Below are 17,261 nucleotides of genomic sequence, written 5' to 3'. Positions count from 1 at the left end.
GGCCTGGACAGCAGGGACCCCTGTCGGGCTGGTGACTTCGGGCGAGGCGGGGCGCGAAAGACGCCGGAGCCCGTGCTGGGGGTCGCGACCGGCGGGGTCCCCTGACGCCGGAGCCCGTGCTGGGGGTCGCGACCGGCGGGGTCCCCTGACGCCGGAGCCCGTGCTGGGGGTCGCGACCGGCGGGGGCCCCTGACGCCGGAGCCCGTGCTGGGGGTCCCGACCGGCGGGGGCCCCTGACGCCGGAGCCCGTGCTGGGGGTCCCGACCGGCGGGGGCCCCTGACGCCGCGCGGGGACAATCGGCGGAGCCGCCTGGGGACGCGGCGGGGGGAGTCCCGCGCTGCCCGGCCCGGCCCGGCCGCTCGTGAGGGCGGGGAGTCCGCCGGGGCGCCGGGACCTCGGGGGTCGGGCCGGAGAGCGCACCAGCGAGCCGCGACCGCGGGCTAGAGCGGCCGGCCGCCCGGGGAGGCCTCGCGGGGGCGGGGCCTGCGGCGGAAGCGGAAGCGGCGGGTCGGGCGCGGGGCCTAGCGAGCCGGAGCCGAGACGGTGAGTCCCCGCCGGCACAGCTCGGCTTCGGGCGGGGCGGCCTCCAGCCCGGCGCCGACCTCTCGCCCTGAGCCCGGCCTGGGGTCCCCGCGGCCCCGGGCGGCGTCGGGTCGGCCGTGCGCACCGGGTCGGAGTCGGGGACCCCGGAGCCGCCCCGCCGGCGGTTAAGGCTCGGACCCGGGGCCGGGGGTGCGGCTGCCACGGTTCCAGTCCCGGCGCCCGGGGGCCGGTGCCCTTGAGGGAGGTGCCCGCTGGCGGCGGCCTGGCAGGACCCGGGGGCCGGGGACACACGGGGGACGGACACTGGGACGGGGACACGGGGGGGACGGACATGGGGGATGGGGACACGGGGGGGACAGGGAGACGGAGACGGGGATGACGGGAACGGGGAGACGGGGACGGACACTGGGACGGGGACACGGGGGACGGGGGCACGGACACTGGGACGGGGACACGGGGGGGACGGACACTGGGACGGGGACACGGGGGGGGGACGGACACTGGGACGGGGACACGGGGGGGGGGGACGGACACTGGGACGGGGACACGGGGGGGGGGGACGGACACGGGGGATGGGGACACGGGGGGGACAGGGATAACGGAGACGGGGATGACGGGAACGGGGAGACGGGGACAGACACGGGGGACGGGGACACGGGGATGGACACGGGGGATGGGGACACTGGGACAGGGACACGGATAACAAGGAGACAGGAACGGAATGACAGGGAGACGGGGATGACGGGGACGGACACGGGGGATGGGGACACTGGGACGGGGACACGGGGGGACAGGGATAACAGGGAGACAGGAACGGAATGACAGGGAGACGGAGATGGGGACGGACACGGGGGATGGGGACACTGGGACGGGGACACGGGGGGACAGGGATAACGGGGACAGGAACGGAATGACACGGAGACGGGGATGATGGGGACGGGGAGACAGGGACGGGGATGATGGGGATAACGGGGGGACAGGGATGACAGGGACGGGGAGACGGGGACAGGGAGGTGGGGATGACGGGGATGACGGGACAGGGATGACAGCTGGGCGGCAGGGCAGGGCAGGGAGGAGGACAGGGTGACGGCGAGGGGGCGGCAGGGCAGGGGCAGCGCTGGCCGTGACGGCAGCTCAGACGGGCGTGGGGTGGAGATGCCGCCCGCCCGCCGGGTCCCCGCAGGTGAGGGCGACCGGTGAGGGCGACGGCGCGGCCTTGGCTGCGGTCAGGGGCGGGGGTGGGTCCGGGGGTCGTGCCCGCCTGGTGACCCGGGCGGGGGGGGGGGGGGGGGGGCTGGGCTGGGCAGAGCCCCGGCCGCGGTGCTGAGGACGCCCCCCACAGATGCACCACTGCAAGCGGCGCCGCTCCCCCGAGCCCGAGCCCTACCCCAGCTGCCGCTGGAAGAGGCGCCGCTCCTACAGCCGCGAGCACGAGGCCCGGCCGCGCTACCCGCCGCGCCGGCAGCCGCCCCGCAAGTCCCGCTCCCGCAGGTGAGGCCGCGTGTGGGTGCAGGGTCCCGGGGGCCCTGGGCCGAGGGTCTCGCCCGGCCTGCCCTGAGCCTGCCCGCCGCCCGCAGCCACGAGCGCCTGCCCTACCCGCGGAGGTACCGGGAGCGCCGCGACAGCGAGGCCTTCCACTGCGAGGAGCACAGCCCGTCGTTCGGGGAGGACGGCTACGGGGCTCGGGCCCCGCACCGCCGGCGCTCGCGGGAGCAGGAACCCCAGCGGCCCCGCCGGCACGCCCACCACTGCCGCAAACGCCGCACGCGCTCCTGCAGCAGCGCCTCCTCGGTGAGTGGTCCGGCCCGCCTCCGCCGCCGCCGCCGCCTCCTCCTCCTCCTCCTCCTCCTCCCGGGGCTGGCGGGCGGGCGGCCGAGCTGACGGGTCCCCCGCACTGTCCCTGTCATTGTATATGCCGCGTGCCCGGGCTCGGACCTCGCGTGCGTCCCGCTGGCGGTGCGGCCGGCGCAGAGAAGCCAGCAGAGCAGTAAGCGCGGCAGCCGCGGCGTGGAGGACGACAAGGAGGGCCATCTGGTGTGCCGGACCGGCGACTGGCTGCAGCAGCGATGTACTCCGCCTTCCGTAACCCCCTCCCCCGCCCTCGGGGGCGGGCACCCCCTCACGCCCGCTCCCTCTCTCCTAGACGAGATCGTGGGTAACCTGGGCGAGGGCACCTTCGGCAAGGTGGTGGAGTGCCTGGACCACGCCAGGTGAGGGCGCCGAGGTCCGGGACAGCGCCCCGGGCCACGTGGGGGTCTCCCGGGGGCGCACGGGTGGGCTGAGAGACCCCCGCCTCCCGCCAGGGGGAAGTCGCAGGTGGCCCTGAAGATCATCCGCAATGTCGGCAAGTACCGCGAGGCCGCGAGGCTGGAGATCAATGTGCTCAAGAAGATCAAGGAGAAGGACAAGGAGAACAAGTTGTGAGCGCGGGAGCGTGCGCGGGGTGGCCGTCCCGGGGTGTCCTGCCCCACTCTGGGGGCCGGGCGGGCGGCCGGTGTCGGGGCCCCGTGCCCGTCCCACCCGGGGTGGACAGGCTGCTGACCACCTGCCCCCCCCCCCCAGTCTGTGTGTGCTGATGTCCGACCGTCCCCCCAGTCTGTGTGTGCTGATGTCCGACCGTCCCCCCAGTCTGTGTGTGCTGATGTCCGACCGTCCCCAGTCTGTGTGTGCTGATGTCCGACCGTCCCCCCAGTCTGTGTGTGCTGATGTCCGACCGTCCCCCCAGTCTGTGTGTGCTGATGTCCGACCGTCTCCCCAGTCTGTGTGTGCTGATGTCCGACCGTCCCCACAGTCTGTGTGTGCTGATGTCCGACCGTCCCCACAGTCTGTGTGTGCTGATGTCCGACCGTCCCCACAGTCTGTGTGTGCTGATGTCCGACCGTCCCCACAGTCTGTGTGTGCTGATGTCCGACTGTCCCCACAGTCTGTGTGTGCTGATGTCCGACTGGTTCAACTTTCACGGCCACATGTGCATAGCCTTCGAGCTGCTGGGCAAGAACACCTTCGAGTTCCTGAAGGACAACAACTTCCAGCCCTACCCGCTGCCCCACGTGCGACACATGGCCTACCAGCTGTGCCACGCGCTGCGCTGTGAGTAGGGACCCCGGTGGGGCAGGCCTGGCCGGCCCGGCCCCCACCTCCACTCAGCCCTCCCCTCCCCCAGTTCTGCATGAGAACCAGCTGACCCACACTGACTTGAAGCCAGAGAACATCCTGTTTGTGAATTCTGAGTTTGAGACCCTCTACAATGAGCACAAGGTATGGGGCCTTGGGGTCCCCACCTGCACCCCACACCCCAGCCCCCACTAGAGCTTCGAGAAGGGCCTTGGGGTCCCCACCTGCACCCCACACCCCAGCCCCGACGCTCCCGCCCCTAGAGCTGCGAAGAGAAGGCGGTGAAGAATACCAGCATCCGCGTGGCTGACTTCGGCAGCGCCACCTTTGACCACGAGCACCACACGACCATAGTGGCCACGCGGCACTACCGGCCGCCCGAGGTGATCCTCGGTGAGCGCGGGCAGCCCAGGGGGAGGGGGGCCGCCCCGGCGCCGGCTCATGCCCGCCCCGCCCGCCCCTAGAGCTCGGCTGGGCCCAGCCCTGCGATGTGTGGAGCATCGGCTGCATCCTCTTTGAGTACTACCGCGGCTTCACGCTCTTCCAGGTGGGTGCCGGGCGGGGCGCCGGGCCCGCCCCTTCGCCGTGGGGTGGGGTGGGGTGGGCACCTCCCGAGCCTGCCTGCCTGCCCCACAGACCCACGAGAATCGAGAGCACTTGGTGATGATGGAGAAGATCTTGGGGCCCATCCCACCACACATGATCCACCGCACCAGGTGGGGCCGGGGGCCTGCAGGGGTCTGGGGGCGGGGCCCGCGGGGACCCGGCCCACCCGACGCCCCTCCCGCCCCTCCAGGAAGCAGAAGTACTTCTATAGGGGGGACCTGGTCTGGGACGAGAACAGCTCCGACGGCCGATACGTCAAGGAGAACTGCAAGCCCCTGCAGGTCAGCCTGCGGGGGGGGGCCGGGTGGAGCGGGGGGCGCCCGAGAGATGGGGAGCCCTGCCCCATGAGCCCGTCTCCCCGCCCAGAGCTACCTGCTCCAGGACTCCCCAGAGCACGTGCAGCTGTTTGACCTCATGCGCCGGATGCTGGAGTTCGACCCTGCGCGGCGCATCACCCTGGCCGAGGCCCTCCTGCACCCCTTCTTTGCCGGCCTGACCCCCGAGGAGCGGTGCTTTCACACTGGCCGCAACCCCAGCAGATGACGCGGGGACCGGGGACACGGGACAGGGTGGCACCGAGCAATGTGAAGGGAGGCCCAGCGCCCGCCCTCGCTATTTATATGTTTAAAGTTCTAATAAAGCGTTTCTTACTGTTTGTAGTCGGGCTGTGGCTCGGCCTTCCCAAGACAGAGGCGACTCGGCACTGGGGGTCCTCACGCAGCTTTATTCCTGCTCGTCCCGGGGTGGCCACTGCTCGCAGCAGCCGGGCGACCGTGCCTGCCCTTAAGAAACAGACCCCAGGCAGTGGACCCCTCCCCCTCCTCCCGGACACCCACAGGCCCTCCAGGTGCAGGGGGCTTCGTGTCTCCCCCAGTCCAGAGTGGACACCGTGAAGGCTGAGCCAGCTGTGGGGACAAGTACTCGGGTGGGGAGCAGCCCGGACTCGTCACCTCAGAGCGAGGAGATGGGACGGACGAGGATGGTGAGACGATCCAGCAGACGGTAGTGGCCCAGCCTGAGCCTGTGGAGCCATCTGAGTGTGTAAACGAAGGCTGCCCGCGGGACAGGCTGGTGAGACAGGTGGCGAGGTGGCTGTCCTGGGGTGGCAGCCGCCCTAAGCGGGGTGCAGCGGGATGACAAACTTGCAGCCGAAGGGCGAGTGGTAGCTGATGCCCACCTCCTGGAAGACCTGCTGCGGGAGCCCGATGTCACACAGGTACACGCGGCCAGCATGCTCGCCCAGCGCCAGGGGCAGGCCCAGTGCCAGCGACCACTTGGCGTCCACGCCGCAGTCCAGGGCGCGTGCAGGGGGATCGACGCTGAGCACAGGTGCGCGGTTCTCGTTGGCCCAGGCCACGGCGGCCTTGTACCACGGCTGGTCCCGCAGGAAGGCGTTCTCGGGGCAGTCCAGGCAGTTGATAACCAGGTCCACAGGGCTGCCGGGCAGGTCTGCGGGCAGGCAAGTGGGCATCCCTGAGCTCTGACGTAGAGGAAGACGGGCCTGCCTGCCACCCCCCACTCGCCGCACTTGTCCCGCCATAGGCTCACCTTTGAGGCTGGACACCTGCTGGCCCTGTGTCTTGCTGAACAGCGCCAGCTCAGTGGTGATGGACTCTAGCATCTTGACAAAATTGGGCAGGAAAAGGATGACTTGGACGTCGTGGTTGGCCAGGTGGCGGCCACAGCTGATGCCCTGGGCGCCCTTCACATGGGGGCCACACAGCACAGCCACCAATGGCCTCTGGTGCACATTCTTGGGGTTCAACCTGGGGGGGTAGGGATGTGAGCACAGCCCAGGCCTGTCCCGAAGACAGGTGGCCCCGACCTGCCGCCCTACCGTGGTGGCACACCTGTTGGGGCCCCCGAGCAGGGTCAGGGCCATCTGGCTGGCGCACACGCCCGTCACCTCCAGCCTCCGCTCCAGAGTCAGCCCGTGCCGCTCAGCCGCCGACAGCAGCTTCTTGTGCAGCTCGTAAGACACGCTGGGGACCACCAGGCCCGAGTCTGCAGAGGGAGCGGGTGCTGTGGCCAAGTGTCCACTCCAGGAGGACAACCCCGCCCGCATGCTTTGCTAGGCCAGCCACAGGCCTGCCCCCACCGCCCGCCCTCACCAGTGCAGAACTCCCTGTTGGCGGGATGGGGCACGGCGATGCGCCGGTACACGGTAGGCTCCGACTCTAGGATGTTCTCGTCGTGGCGGTAGCGGGTGGGCCTGTCACTCGGGACGCCCCGGGCCCGGGGGCCACAGCGCCGCTCGTGGGTGTCGATCTCCTCGAACACAGCTGCCTTGTCGAACAGCGCCAGGTTGCCCTCAAAGTCGAAGTCCGTGTCGGGCAGCTCCTCAACATCATCCCCAAAACACTCGTCATCCTTGGTCTTCCCCTGCCCGTTCTTCAGCCCAGTCTTCTTGGGTGTCGCCTGGTTTGGGTGCCGGCTACTGGATGACCCTGCAGAGGGCAGGCAGGGCTCAGGGGGTGCTCTGCCGGGGCCGGTCCCAAGAGCCACACCAGCTACCCAGGTCCAGGGAAGGTGATGCCTGAGGGAGGGGACGAGGCAGCAGCACGGTGGGAAACATCCAAACCAGAGGGCAAGACGCAGGTGGCCAGGGCCACCCACACAGGCGCTGCCCCTGCAGGGGACACAGCCTGGACAGAGCCCAAGGGCACGATCACCTCAGCACAGCCCTACAGGCCAGTGCGCAATCAAGGGAGCTGTTCCGTCGGCTCGTCTGAATGTTTAGCGACAGAACTATGTTTTAGGGGAGAGAGCGACACAGAAAAGGCCGACATCTCCAGAGTCCCCTTGATCCAGTTCCCAAAGGACTTAAGGGCCATGCCACTTCCTGGTGCTCAGAAGGCCCACCTGGCATCCACTCACCTACTGAGGACAGGCGGTGACAGGCGGTACTCTTGAGAGCCCCACACGAGGCGGCTCTGGACAGAACCCAGCCCTCCTCTGCCCACATGCACACGGAACCCATCACAGGAAGCAAGGCCAGGCTCAACGCAGACATCCCAACAACGGTCCCCAAACAGGTGTCACTCCTGTGTATGCCAGCTGCTGGAGGCCGCAGGCTCCGGGGGGAGGCCCTAAGGGCTTACTCCGCCGTTAAGAGCCAGAGGGGGGGCCGGGTGATGGCGCACCTGGTTGAACGCACATGTTACAGTGCACAAGGACCTGGGTTCAAGCCCCCGGTCCCCACCTCCCAAGTGGTGAAGCAGGGCTTCAAGTGTCTCTCTGTCTCTTTCCCTCTTGATTTCTGGCTGTCTCTATCCAATAAATAAATAATAAAAAATTTTAAAAAAAGAGCCAGAGGGGTGTATCCTAGAGCGCGACCCACTGTCCCCCCGAGAAGCTCTACAGTAGCCTTTTGCTGAGGAGAGTCACAGCCGCGTGACGCCCTCACACAGGGCGGGCACCTACTCACAGGAGTTGTGACGGCGCCGGAAGTTCCTGGGCTGGCTCAGGGGCTCGAGATGCCTGTCCACGTGCTGCTGGGGGGACATGGTCACGTCCTGGCCCTTCGCCTCTGTCCGCCTGGGGATGCTCTGAGGGGCGCTGCTGGAGGGGGCGGGCTTCCTGAGCGGCTTGCTTGAGCCATTCTGACTGGGGCCCACTGGGCCTCCTGTACCAGAGGGGACAGACTCCGTCTGATGAAAGTCTCCATAATGTTGGTTGTCTGCAGAACCTGGAATCTCCAGGATTTTCAGTTCTGTGATGTCACCTGCCCTGAAATACAGGAGAATCCACATGTCTAGACAGCAAGGGCAGGGACAGAGAGGCAGCGGGGCTACGGCGACTGGCTGCACATCCCTGCGTTACCAGAGTGACAGCAACGCCACCAGCACAGGGCTGAGCAGGCTCCGTGGGGGGTGCGGGACCCGCACCCACAGGCCCCAGCACTCCACATGCCATGGGTGGTCTGACCTGTCTCTACTACAGAAACACAAATGAATGTAAGAAAGATACACACCACTCTCTCTCCTCCCTTCACTCACTCACTCACTCAACAGGCAGGCCGCTCTCAGGCGGGAGGGAGCCCAACCTGAGGAGGGGTCCAGAGCCGAGAGCCAGCGCATGCCCACAGGAACTCAGGCCAAGGACAAAGAGACGATGAAAGGGTCTGAAAGGGTCCAGGGGAGACGCCGTGCAGTCCTCATGTTCCGTCTGGCCGGGAGGGAGCACGGCCAGGGCTCAGGCCTCGTGAGAAGGAAACCGAGGTCTAGCCGTCTCAGCTCCCAGGTGCCCAGGCCCCAAGCCTGGTCCCCAGCAACTCAACCGCTGAAGAGGCTGCCAGTGTCCTGTGTGCCACCAAGGACAACCAGGTCACCACCGTAACGGCTCGGGGCCCGTCTTCTTTTCTTACCAGAGGGGTTTCACTGCAGTGCAGGCCACGCTTCTCAGGTACACAGAGAAAGACAACAGGCAACAGGCGAGGGGAAGTCAGCAAGGCGCAGAGCTGGGCTCAGCCTCATCTGCACGTGGCCTGGCAGGCACCCTCCGGGGGAGCTGTCTCGACAGCCTTCAGGGCACGATCGCACCGGCCAAGCTCCTGACCGTGCCGGGGGCCCCAGTGTGGACCCAGCCACCACCACAGACAGCACGAGGGACAGGACCGTCTCTCCTCCCCGTCAGATAAGGGAACATGGCGGTGTGCGCACGTGGCACTTGGCAGTGCGGATGAGGTGGGAGGCCGAGATGCGACCCACACGGCCTGCAGGCTGAAGCTGGGGGCTAGAGGGAGCCGCCGTTGGCTCCCAGGCGGTGCTGATCGAGGAGGGATCCCATCCCCCAGGCCACACAAAGGGGAGCTTCACACGCGGTGAAGCAGGGCTCCCCCACCTCGCCTCTACCTCCCCTCTCCTCAGCCTCTCTCTGTCCCGTCAAGTTAAAAAAGGGTAACTAAATATTGAAAAAAGAAAGGCAATTCAAGACCAAAAGGAGGAAGGCTCCCTGAGCGGGGTGGCCGGCTGAGACGGCATCTGCGGACACAGCTGGCAGAGGGTCCGGGGCTGCAGGGCCCCCACAGGCCCCAAACGCACTCACCGGAAGGTGACTTCTGGCACCAGGCACTTGGCGCCGTTGTGGAAGGGCCGAGTGAGGGAGATGGTCTGGCCGACCTGGTCCACGGCGGACACTCGGCCCTGGTAGACACCCAGGCTCTCGCCACACTTGATAGACACGACGCTGCCCAGCCAGTCTGTGGCCATGCCGGCTCAGGGACCGCGTGCGGGAAGGAGCTGAGCTGCGGACCGAGAGAGCACGGGCTTCTGGTGCTCGGCAGAGGCTACGCCGGCAAGCTGGAGACGCTGAAGGGCAGAAACGGCACAGCCCAGTTCAGTCACACAGCTAACAAACAAGGCATCCTTCCCCGACGGGAGCACACATGCTGGTGAGCGCACCATTTACAGGCTCTGACAAGGGCGTTAGAGCTGACATCCCAGCACCCAGGCCAGTGAGGACGAGCTGTTGCTCCAAGGCTATTTCCCCTCCCCTCCAGGGGCATCGCTGGGGCTCGATGCTTGCACTACAAATCCATTGCTCCTAATGGCCTTTTTTTTTTTCTTTCCACCTTGTAGTTTTTGTTGGAAAGGACAGAGAGAAATGGAGAGAGATGAGGAAGACAGAGAGGGGGAGAGAAAGACAGACACCTGCAGACCTGCTTCACCGCCCGTGAAGCGACTCTCCTGCAGGTGGGGAGTCGGGGGCTCGAACCTGGATCCTTATTCCGGTCCCTGCGCTTCGCACCACGTGCGCTTAACCCGCTGCGCCACCGCCCAGCCCCCACTCAAAGGCTTTTTATGAGACTGGGAGAGAGGCTGAGAACACGGCACAGCATTTATACAAGAGTTTCTATTCTTGAGGCCGCGAGCCTCCAGGTTTAATCCCTGGCACCGCCAGCAGCCAGAACTGTGTAGAGCTCTGGTGGGAGAGAGGCTGACAATGGCGCCCAGAGCCGCCATCGCGCGTGTCCTGACATCATCCGGTGAGGGGAGCAAACCCTGGGCCTCAGGCCGGTGAGACATCCAGGGGACCCTCCCCACCCCAGCCTGTGTGTTTTTTGTTTTTAGACGTTTGTTTATTTACATTGGAGAGGAAGAAAGAAATTGAAAGAGGAATGAGAGAGAGCTCCCTCCAGCATTTCACTACCTGCAGGGGGGGGCCTGGGGCTTGAACCTGGGTGCTTGTGTACTGTAACCTAAGTGATAACCTGATTTAAAAAAAAAAAAAAAAAAGACTCTGGGGTCTGGGCAGTAGCACAACAGGCTAAGTGCACATGGTGTGAAGCACAAGGACCGGACAAAGATACCAGTTCGAGCCCCCTGGCTCCCCACCCGCAAGAGGGTCACCTCACAGGCGATGAAACAGGTCTGCAGGTGTCTATCTTTCTCTCCCCGTCTCTCCCTCATCTCTCCATTTCTCTTCTCTCTGTCCCATCCAACAACAACAATGGGAAAAATGGCCATCAAGAGACGTGGATTTGTAGTGCAGGCACCGAGCCCCAGTAATAACCCAGGAGGCAAAAAAGGGGGGGGGGGGTTGGGCAGTAGCTCAGCGGGTCAAGCGCAAGGACCGGCGCAAGGATCCCGGTTCAGCCCCCGGCTCCCCACCTGCAGGGGAGTCGCTTCACAGGCGGTGAAGCAGGTCTGCAGGTGTCTGTCTTTCTCTCCCCCTCTCTGTCTTCCCCTCCTCTCTCCATTTCTCTCCGTCCTATCCAACAACATCAATAACAACAACAATAACCACAACAACGATAGAACAAGGGCAATAAAGGGGAGAAAGAAAAAAGATGTTGCTGGAGAGTCCAATGCTTTATCCAAGGTCAGCTCCTGCAACGCACTACAATCTCTTTCTAACCCACTGTCATTTTCTCATCATATCATTAAAGAAATGTAATAGAATAGAGAGAAACTGAGCAGCCTGCAGCCCTGCTCCACTGCTCACGAAGCTTCCCCGCTGTAGGTGGGGGGACTGGATCCTTGTGCGATGAAATGTGCGGGTCAGAGACGGGCGCTGAGATGTGCGGGTCAGAGACGGGCGCTGAGATGTGAGGGTCAGAGACGGGCGCTGAGATGTGCGGGTCAGAGACGGGCGCTGAGATGTGCGGGTCAGAGACGGGCGCTGAGATGTGCGGGTCAGAGTCGGGTGCTGAGATGTGCGGGTCAGAGACGGGTGCTGAGATGTGAGGGTCAGAGACGGGTGCTGAGATGTGCGGGTCAGAGTCGGGTGCTGAGATGTGCGGGTCAGAGACGGGCGCTGAGATGTGAGGGTCAGAGACGGGCGCTGAGATGTGAGGGTCAGAGACGGGCGCTGAGATGTGCGGGTCAGAGTCGGGTGCTGAGATGTGAGGGTCAGAGTCGGGTGCTGAGATGTGCGGGTCAGAGACGGGTGCTGAGATGTGAGGGTCAGAGACGGGTGCTGAGATGTGCGGGTCAGAGGCGGGCGCTGAGATGTGCGGGTCAGAGTCGGGCGCTGAGATGTGCGGGTCAGAGTCGGGCGCTGAGATGTGAGGGTCAGAGTCGGGCGCTGAGATGTGAGGGTCAGAGACGGGTGCTGAGATGTGAGGGTCAGAGACGGGCGCTGAGATGTGCGGGTCAGAGACGGGCGCTGAGATGTGCGGGTCAGAGACGGGCGCTGAGATGTGCGGGTCAGAGACGGGCGCTGAGATGTGAGGGTCAGAGACGGGTGCTGAGATGTGAGGGTCAGAGACGGGTGCTGAGATGTGAGGGTCAGAGTCGGGCGCTGAGATGTGCGGGTCAGAGACGGGCGCTGAGATGTGCGGGTCAGAGACGGGTGCTGAGATGTGCGGGTCAGAGACGGGTGCTGAGATGTGAGGGTCAGAGACGGGTGCTGAGATGTGCGGGTCAGAGACGGGCGCTGAGATGTGCGGGTCAGAGACGGGCGCTGAGATGTGAGGGTCAGAGTCGGGTGCTGAGATGTGAGGGTCAGAGACGGGCGCTGAGATGTGCGGGTCAGAGACGGGCGCTGAGATGTGAGGGTCAGAGTCGGGCGCTGAGATGTGAGGGTCAGAGACGGGCGCTGAGATGTGCGGGTCAGAGACGGGCGCTGAGATGTGAGGGTCAGAGTCGGGCGCTGAGATGTGCGGGTCAGAGACGGGCGCTGAGATGTGCGGGTCAGAGACGGGCGCTGAGATGTGCGGGTCAGAGTCGGGCGCTGAGATGTGAGGGTCAGAGACGGGTGCTGAGATGTGCGGGTCAGAGACGGGCGCTGAGATGTGCGGGTCAGAGACGGGCGCTGAGATGTGCGGGTCAGAGACGGGCGCTGAGATGTGCGGGTCAGAGTCGGGCGCTGAGATGTGAGGGTCAGAGACGGGTGCTGAGATGTGCGGGTCAGAGACGGGCGCTGAGATGTGCGGGTCAGAGACGGGTGCTGAGATGTGCGGGTCAGAGACGGGTGCTGAGATGTGAGGGTCAGAGACGGGTGCTGAGATGTGAGGGTCAGAGTCGGGTGCTGAGATGTGCGGGTCAGAGTCGGGTGCTGAGATGTGCGGGTCAGAGTCGGGTGCTGAGATGTGAGGGTCAGAGACGGGCGCTGAGATGTGCGGGTCAGAGACGGGCGCTGAGATGTGAGGGTCAGAGACGGGCGCTGAGATGTGCGGGTCAGAGTCGGGTGCTGAGATGTGCGGGTCAGAGACGGGCGCTGAGATGTGCGGGTCAGAGACGGGTGCTGAGATGTGAGGGTCAGAGACGGGTGCTGAGATGTGCGGGTCAGAGACGGGCGCTGAGATGTGAGGGTCAGAGACGGGTGCTGAGATGTGCGGGTCAGAGACGGGCGCTGAGATGTGAGGGTCAGAGACGGGCGCTGAGATGTGCGGGTCAGAGACGGGTGCTGAGATGTGAGGGTCAGAGTCGGGTGCTGAGATGTGAGGGTCAGAGACGGGCGCTGAGATGTGAGGGTCAGAGACGGGTGCTGAGATGTGCGGGTCAGAGACGGGCGCTGAGATGTGCGGGTCAGAGACGGGTGCTGAGATGTGAGGGTCAGAGACGGGTGCTGAGATGTGCGGGTCAGAGACGGGTGCTGAGATGTGCGGGTCAGAGTCGGGTGCTGAGATGTGAGGGTCAGAGACGGGTGCTGAGATGTGAGGGTCAGAGTCGGGCGCTGAGATGTGCGGGTCAGAGACGGGTGCTGAGATGTGCGGGTCAGAGACGGGTGCTGAGATGTGCGGGTCAGAGACGGGTGCTGAGATGTGAGGGTCAGAGACGGGCGCTGAGATGTGAGGGTCAGAGTCGGGCGCTGAGATGTGCGGGTCAGAGACGGGCGCTGAGATGTGCGGGTCAGAGTCGGGCGCTGAGATGTGCGGGTCAGAGACGGGCGCTGAGATGTGAGGGTCAGAGACGGGTGCTGAGATGTGCGGGTCAGAGACGGGTGCTGAGATGTGCGGGTCAGAGACGGGCGCTGAGATGTGAGGGTCAGAGACGGGTGCTGAGATGTGAGGGTCAGAGACGGGCGCTGAGATGTGCGGGTCAGAGACGGGTGCTGAGATGTGAGGGTCAGAGTCGGGTGCTGAGATGTGAGGGTCAGAGACGGGTGCTGAGATGTGAGGGTCAGAGACGGGCGCTGAGATGTGCGGGTCAGAGACGGGCGCTGAGATGTGCGGGTCAGAGACGGGCGCTGAGATGTGCGGGTCAGAGTCGGGTGCTGAGATGTGAGGGTCAGAGTCGGGTGCTGAGATGTGAGGGTCAGAGTCGGGCGCTGAGATGTGCGGGTCAGAGACGGGTGCTGAGATGTGCGGGTCAGAGACGGGCGCTGAGATGTGCGGGTCAGAGACGGGTGCTGAGATGTGCGGGTCAGAGACGGGTGCTGAGATGTGCGGGTCAGAGACGGGTGCTGAGATGTGCGGGTCAGAGTCGGGCGCTGAGATGTGCGGGTCAGAGACGGGTGCTGAGATGTGCGGGTCAGAGACGGGTGCTGAGATGTGCGGGTCAGAGACGGGCGCTGAGATGTGCGGGTCAGAGACGGGTGCTGAGATGTGCGGGTCAGAGACGGGTGCTGAGATGTGCGGGTCAGAGACGGGCGCTGAGATGTGCGGGTCAGAGACGGGTGCTGAGATGTGCGGGTCAGAGACGGGTGCTGAGATGTGCGGGTCAGAGTCGGGCGCTGAGATGTGCGGGTCAGAGACGGGTGCTGAGATGTGCGGGTCAGAGACGGGTGCTGAGATGTGCGGGTCAGAGACGGGCGCTGAGATGTGCGGGTCAGAGACGGGTGCTGAGATGTGCGGGTCAGAGACGGGCGCTGCTGTCTCCCCCACTCTCTCAATGTCTGTCTCCCCTGTTTCCCCGTCTCTCAATGTCTCCCCGTCTCTCAATGTCTCCCCGTCTCTCAATGTCTCCCCGTCTCTCAATGTCTCCCCGTCTCTCTCCCCGTCTCTGTCCTGTCGTGGCCCAAAGTGGCCGCCAGGAGCAGCGGCTCTGTGTGGTGCTGCCCCGACCCCCGGCCACTCCCTGGGGAAACACACAGACTGACTGAGCCCTGCGGGACAGAAGCCGGTGGGTGACTCGCCGGGACCCGCAGGGAGGATGACGACGCCGGGGGCGAGCAGCCTGCAGGGGAGGGGAGAGAGGAGAGAGGGAGAGAGATGGGGTGAGAGATGGGGTGAGAGAGGGAGAGAGAGGGAGACAGACAGGGGTGGGAGAGGAGAGCGGAGAGAGAGGGAGAGGGAGACCGGGCAGAGGGAGGAGAGGAAGCAGGGCAGAGGGAGAGAAGAGAGAGGAAGACAGGGGAGAGGAGGAGAGGGCATTCGGGGTCCGGCCGCCTCGCGCCCAGCGCCGCCATGTCCCTTCCCGCCGGTCCTCCTCCTCCAGGGCGCCCCCAGGCCGCCCCGGCAGCCCCCGGCCCCGCGCCCAGACCCTCCGCCCGCCGCGCTTACCTGCGCCCAGGCCGCCCGCCCTCCCGCCGCGCCGGGACCCCAGAGCCAGGCGAGCCGCCGCTCCGCACCGCCGCCGGAAGCTCCCGCGTCTCCACGGCGCCGAGTGATGTCACTTCCTGCGCGACGCCAGGAACTCAGGGTTCCCGCGCCAAGTGGGCCGGGCTCCGCTCTGAGGGGGCCGCTGAGGGGCGGGGCCAGGGGCGGGGCGGAGGGGGCGGGGCCGGATGGGCGGGGCCAGAGGAGACAGAATCTAAGGGGCGGGGCCAGAGAGGCGGGGACAGAGAGGCGGGGACAAAGAGGCAGGGTCAGAGGGGCGGGGCCATAGGCGGGGCCAGAGAGGCGGAGCCAGAGGAGACAGAATCTAAGGGGCGGGGCCAGAGAGGCGGGGACAAAGAGGCAGGGTCAGAGGGGCGGGGCCATGGGCGGGGCCAGAGAGGCGGAGCCAGAGGAGACAGAATCTAAGGGGCGGGGCCAGAGGGGCGTGGCCAGGGGCGGGGCAGATGGGCGGAGCCAAGGAGACAGAATGTTAGGGGCGGGGCCAGAGCGGCGGGGCCAGAGGAGACAGAATCTAAGGGGCGGGGCCAGAGAGGCGGGGTCAGAGGAGACAGAATCTAAGGGGCGGGGCCAGAGCGGCGGGGCCAGAGGAGACAGAATCTAAGGGGCGGGGCCAGAGAGGCGGGGTCAGAGGAGACAGAATCTAAGGGGCGGGGCCTGAGAGGCGGGGTCAGAGGAGACAGAATCTAAGGGGCGGGGCCAGAGAGGCGGGGCCAGAGGAGACAGAATCTAAGGGGCGGGGCCAGAGAGGCGGGGCCAGAGGAGACAGAATCTAAGGGGCGGGGCCAGAGAGGCGGGGTCAGAGGAGACAGAATCTAAGGGGCGGGGCCAGAGCGGCGGGGCCAGAGGAGACAGAATCTAAGGGGCGGGGCCAGAGAGGCGGGGTCAGAGGAGACAGAATCTAAGGGGCGGGGCCTGAGAGGCGGGGTCAGAGGAGACAGAATCTAAGGGGCGGGGCCAGAGAGGCGGGGCCAGAGGAGACAGAATCTAAGGGGCGGGGCCAGAGAGGCGGGGCCAGAGGAGACAGAATCTAAGGGGCGGGGCCAGAGAGGCGGGGCCAGAGGAGACAGAATCTAAGGGGCGGGGCCAGAGAGGCGGGGTCAGAGGAGACAGAATCTAAGGGGCGGGGCCAGAGAGGCGGGGTCAGAGGAGACAGAATCTAAGGGGCGGGGCCAGAGAGGCGGGGCCAGAGAGGCGGGGCCAGAGGAGACAGAATCTAAGGGGCGGGGCCAGAGGAGACAGAATCTAAGGGGCGGGGCCAGAGAGGCGGGGCCAGAGGAGACAGAATCTAAGGGGCGGGGCCAGAGAGGCGGGGGAGGGGCCTGGGAGCCTTGGGCTGCGCTGGGCAGGTACACTGGGGGGAGTGGTTCCCTGTTGACTCCTCACCAGCACCCCCCTCTCCTGTATCCTCACAACTGGTCCTGAGGTACAGAGTGCGATGCACCCTCAGCCCACCTGCCAGGTCCCCTGGGTCAGTCTCTGCAGGGGCGGCCTGGGCCTGAGCGACACCTGAATGACTCTCCTCCTGACTGACCCCCTCTTGTCTGACCCCCCTCCTGTATGACCCCCCTCCTGACTCACTCCCCTTCTGACTGACCCCCTCCTGACTGACTCCCCTCCTGTATGACCCCCCTCCTGACTGACCCCCCTCCTGTCTGATCCCCTCCTGATTGACCCCTCCTGACTGACTGACCCCCTTCTGACTAACTGACCCCCTCCTGACTGACTCCCCTTCTGACTCACCCCCTTCTGACTGACCCCCCTCCTGACTGACCCCCCCCTCCTGACTGACCCCCCCTCCTGTCTGATCCCCTCCTGTCTGATCCCCTCCTGATTGACCCCTCCTGACTGACTGACCCCCTTCTGACTAACTGACCCCCTCCTGACTGACTCCCCTCCTGACTGACCCCCCTCTTGTCTGATCCCCTCCTGATTGACCCCTCCTGACTGACTGACCCCCTCCTGACTGACCCCCCCCTCCTGACTGACCCCCTCCTGACTGACCCCCTCCTGACTGAGCCCCTCCTGAATGACCGCTTTCTGACTGACCCTCCT

At 65.7% G+C, this 17,261-nt stretch overlaps 2 protein-coding genes across 4 annotated transcripts; one reads left to right on the top strand and one right to left on the bottom strand.

Annotated features, from left to right (window-relative positions):
• Positions 1–410: 410 nt before the first annotated feature.
• On the top strand, positions 411–4,921 carry CLK3 (CDC like kinase 3). The gene is made up of 13 exons (XM_060174267.1): positions 411–544; positions 1,887–2,035; positions 2,122–2,335; positions 2,516–2,612; positions 2,688–2,754; positions 2,848–2,964; positions 3,468–3,634; positions 3,708–3,802; positions 3,922–4,051; positions 4,123–4,205; positions 4,295–4,374; positions 4,455–4,545; positions 4,631–4,921. Exons 2-13 carry the CDS (start codon positions 1,887–1,889, stop codon positions 4,805–4,807), a joined length of 1,467 nt encoding a protein of 488 aa, XP_060030250.1. The 5' UTR covers positions 411–544; the 3' UTR covers positions 4,808–4,921.
• A 47-nt stretch (positions 4,922–4,968) lies between these two features.
• Positions 4,969–15,289, bottom strand: EDC3 (enhancer of mRNA decapping 3). 3 transcript variants are annotated; one of them, XM_007536985.3, is made up of 7 exons: positions 15,153–15,289; positions 9,311–9,573; positions 7,692–7,993; positions 6,376–6,711; positions 6,115–6,268; positions 5,813–6,030; positions 4,969–5,713 (listed from the first exon to the last, which is right to left on the bottom strand). In XM_007536985.3, the coding sequence occupies exons 2-7, from the start codon at positions 9,472–9,474 to the stop codon at positions 5,379–5,381; spliced, it is 1,509 nt and encodes a 502-aa protein (XP_007537047.2). In that variant the 5' UTR covers positions 9,475–9,573; positions 15,153–15,289; the 3' UTR covers positions 4,969–5,378. The 3 variants fall into 3 exon arrangements, with proteins under 3 accessions (XP_007537047.2, XP_060030231.1, XP_060030230.1); XM_060174248.1 differs by lacking the exon at positions 15,153–15,289 and having other exon boundaries at positions 7,692–7,988; positions 9,311–9,439; XM_060174247.1 differs by lacking the exons at positions 9,311–9,573; positions 15,153–15,289 and adding an exon at positions 8,310–8,597.
• Between the last annotated feature and the right edge of the window lie 1,972 nt (positions 15,290–17,261).

Source organism: Erinaceus europaeus, chromosome 16, assembly GCF_950295315.1.
Source record: "Erinaceus europaeus chromosome 16, mEriEur2.1, whole genome shotgun sequence".
Classification (NCBI taxonomy): domain Eukaryota; kingdom Metazoa; phylum Chordata; class Mammalia; order Eulipotyphla; family Erinaceidae; genus Erinaceus; species Erinaceus europaeus.
The sequence above is the reverse complement of the archived record's forward strand: the minus strand, read 5'-3'. Positions and strand labels throughout refer to the sequence as shown.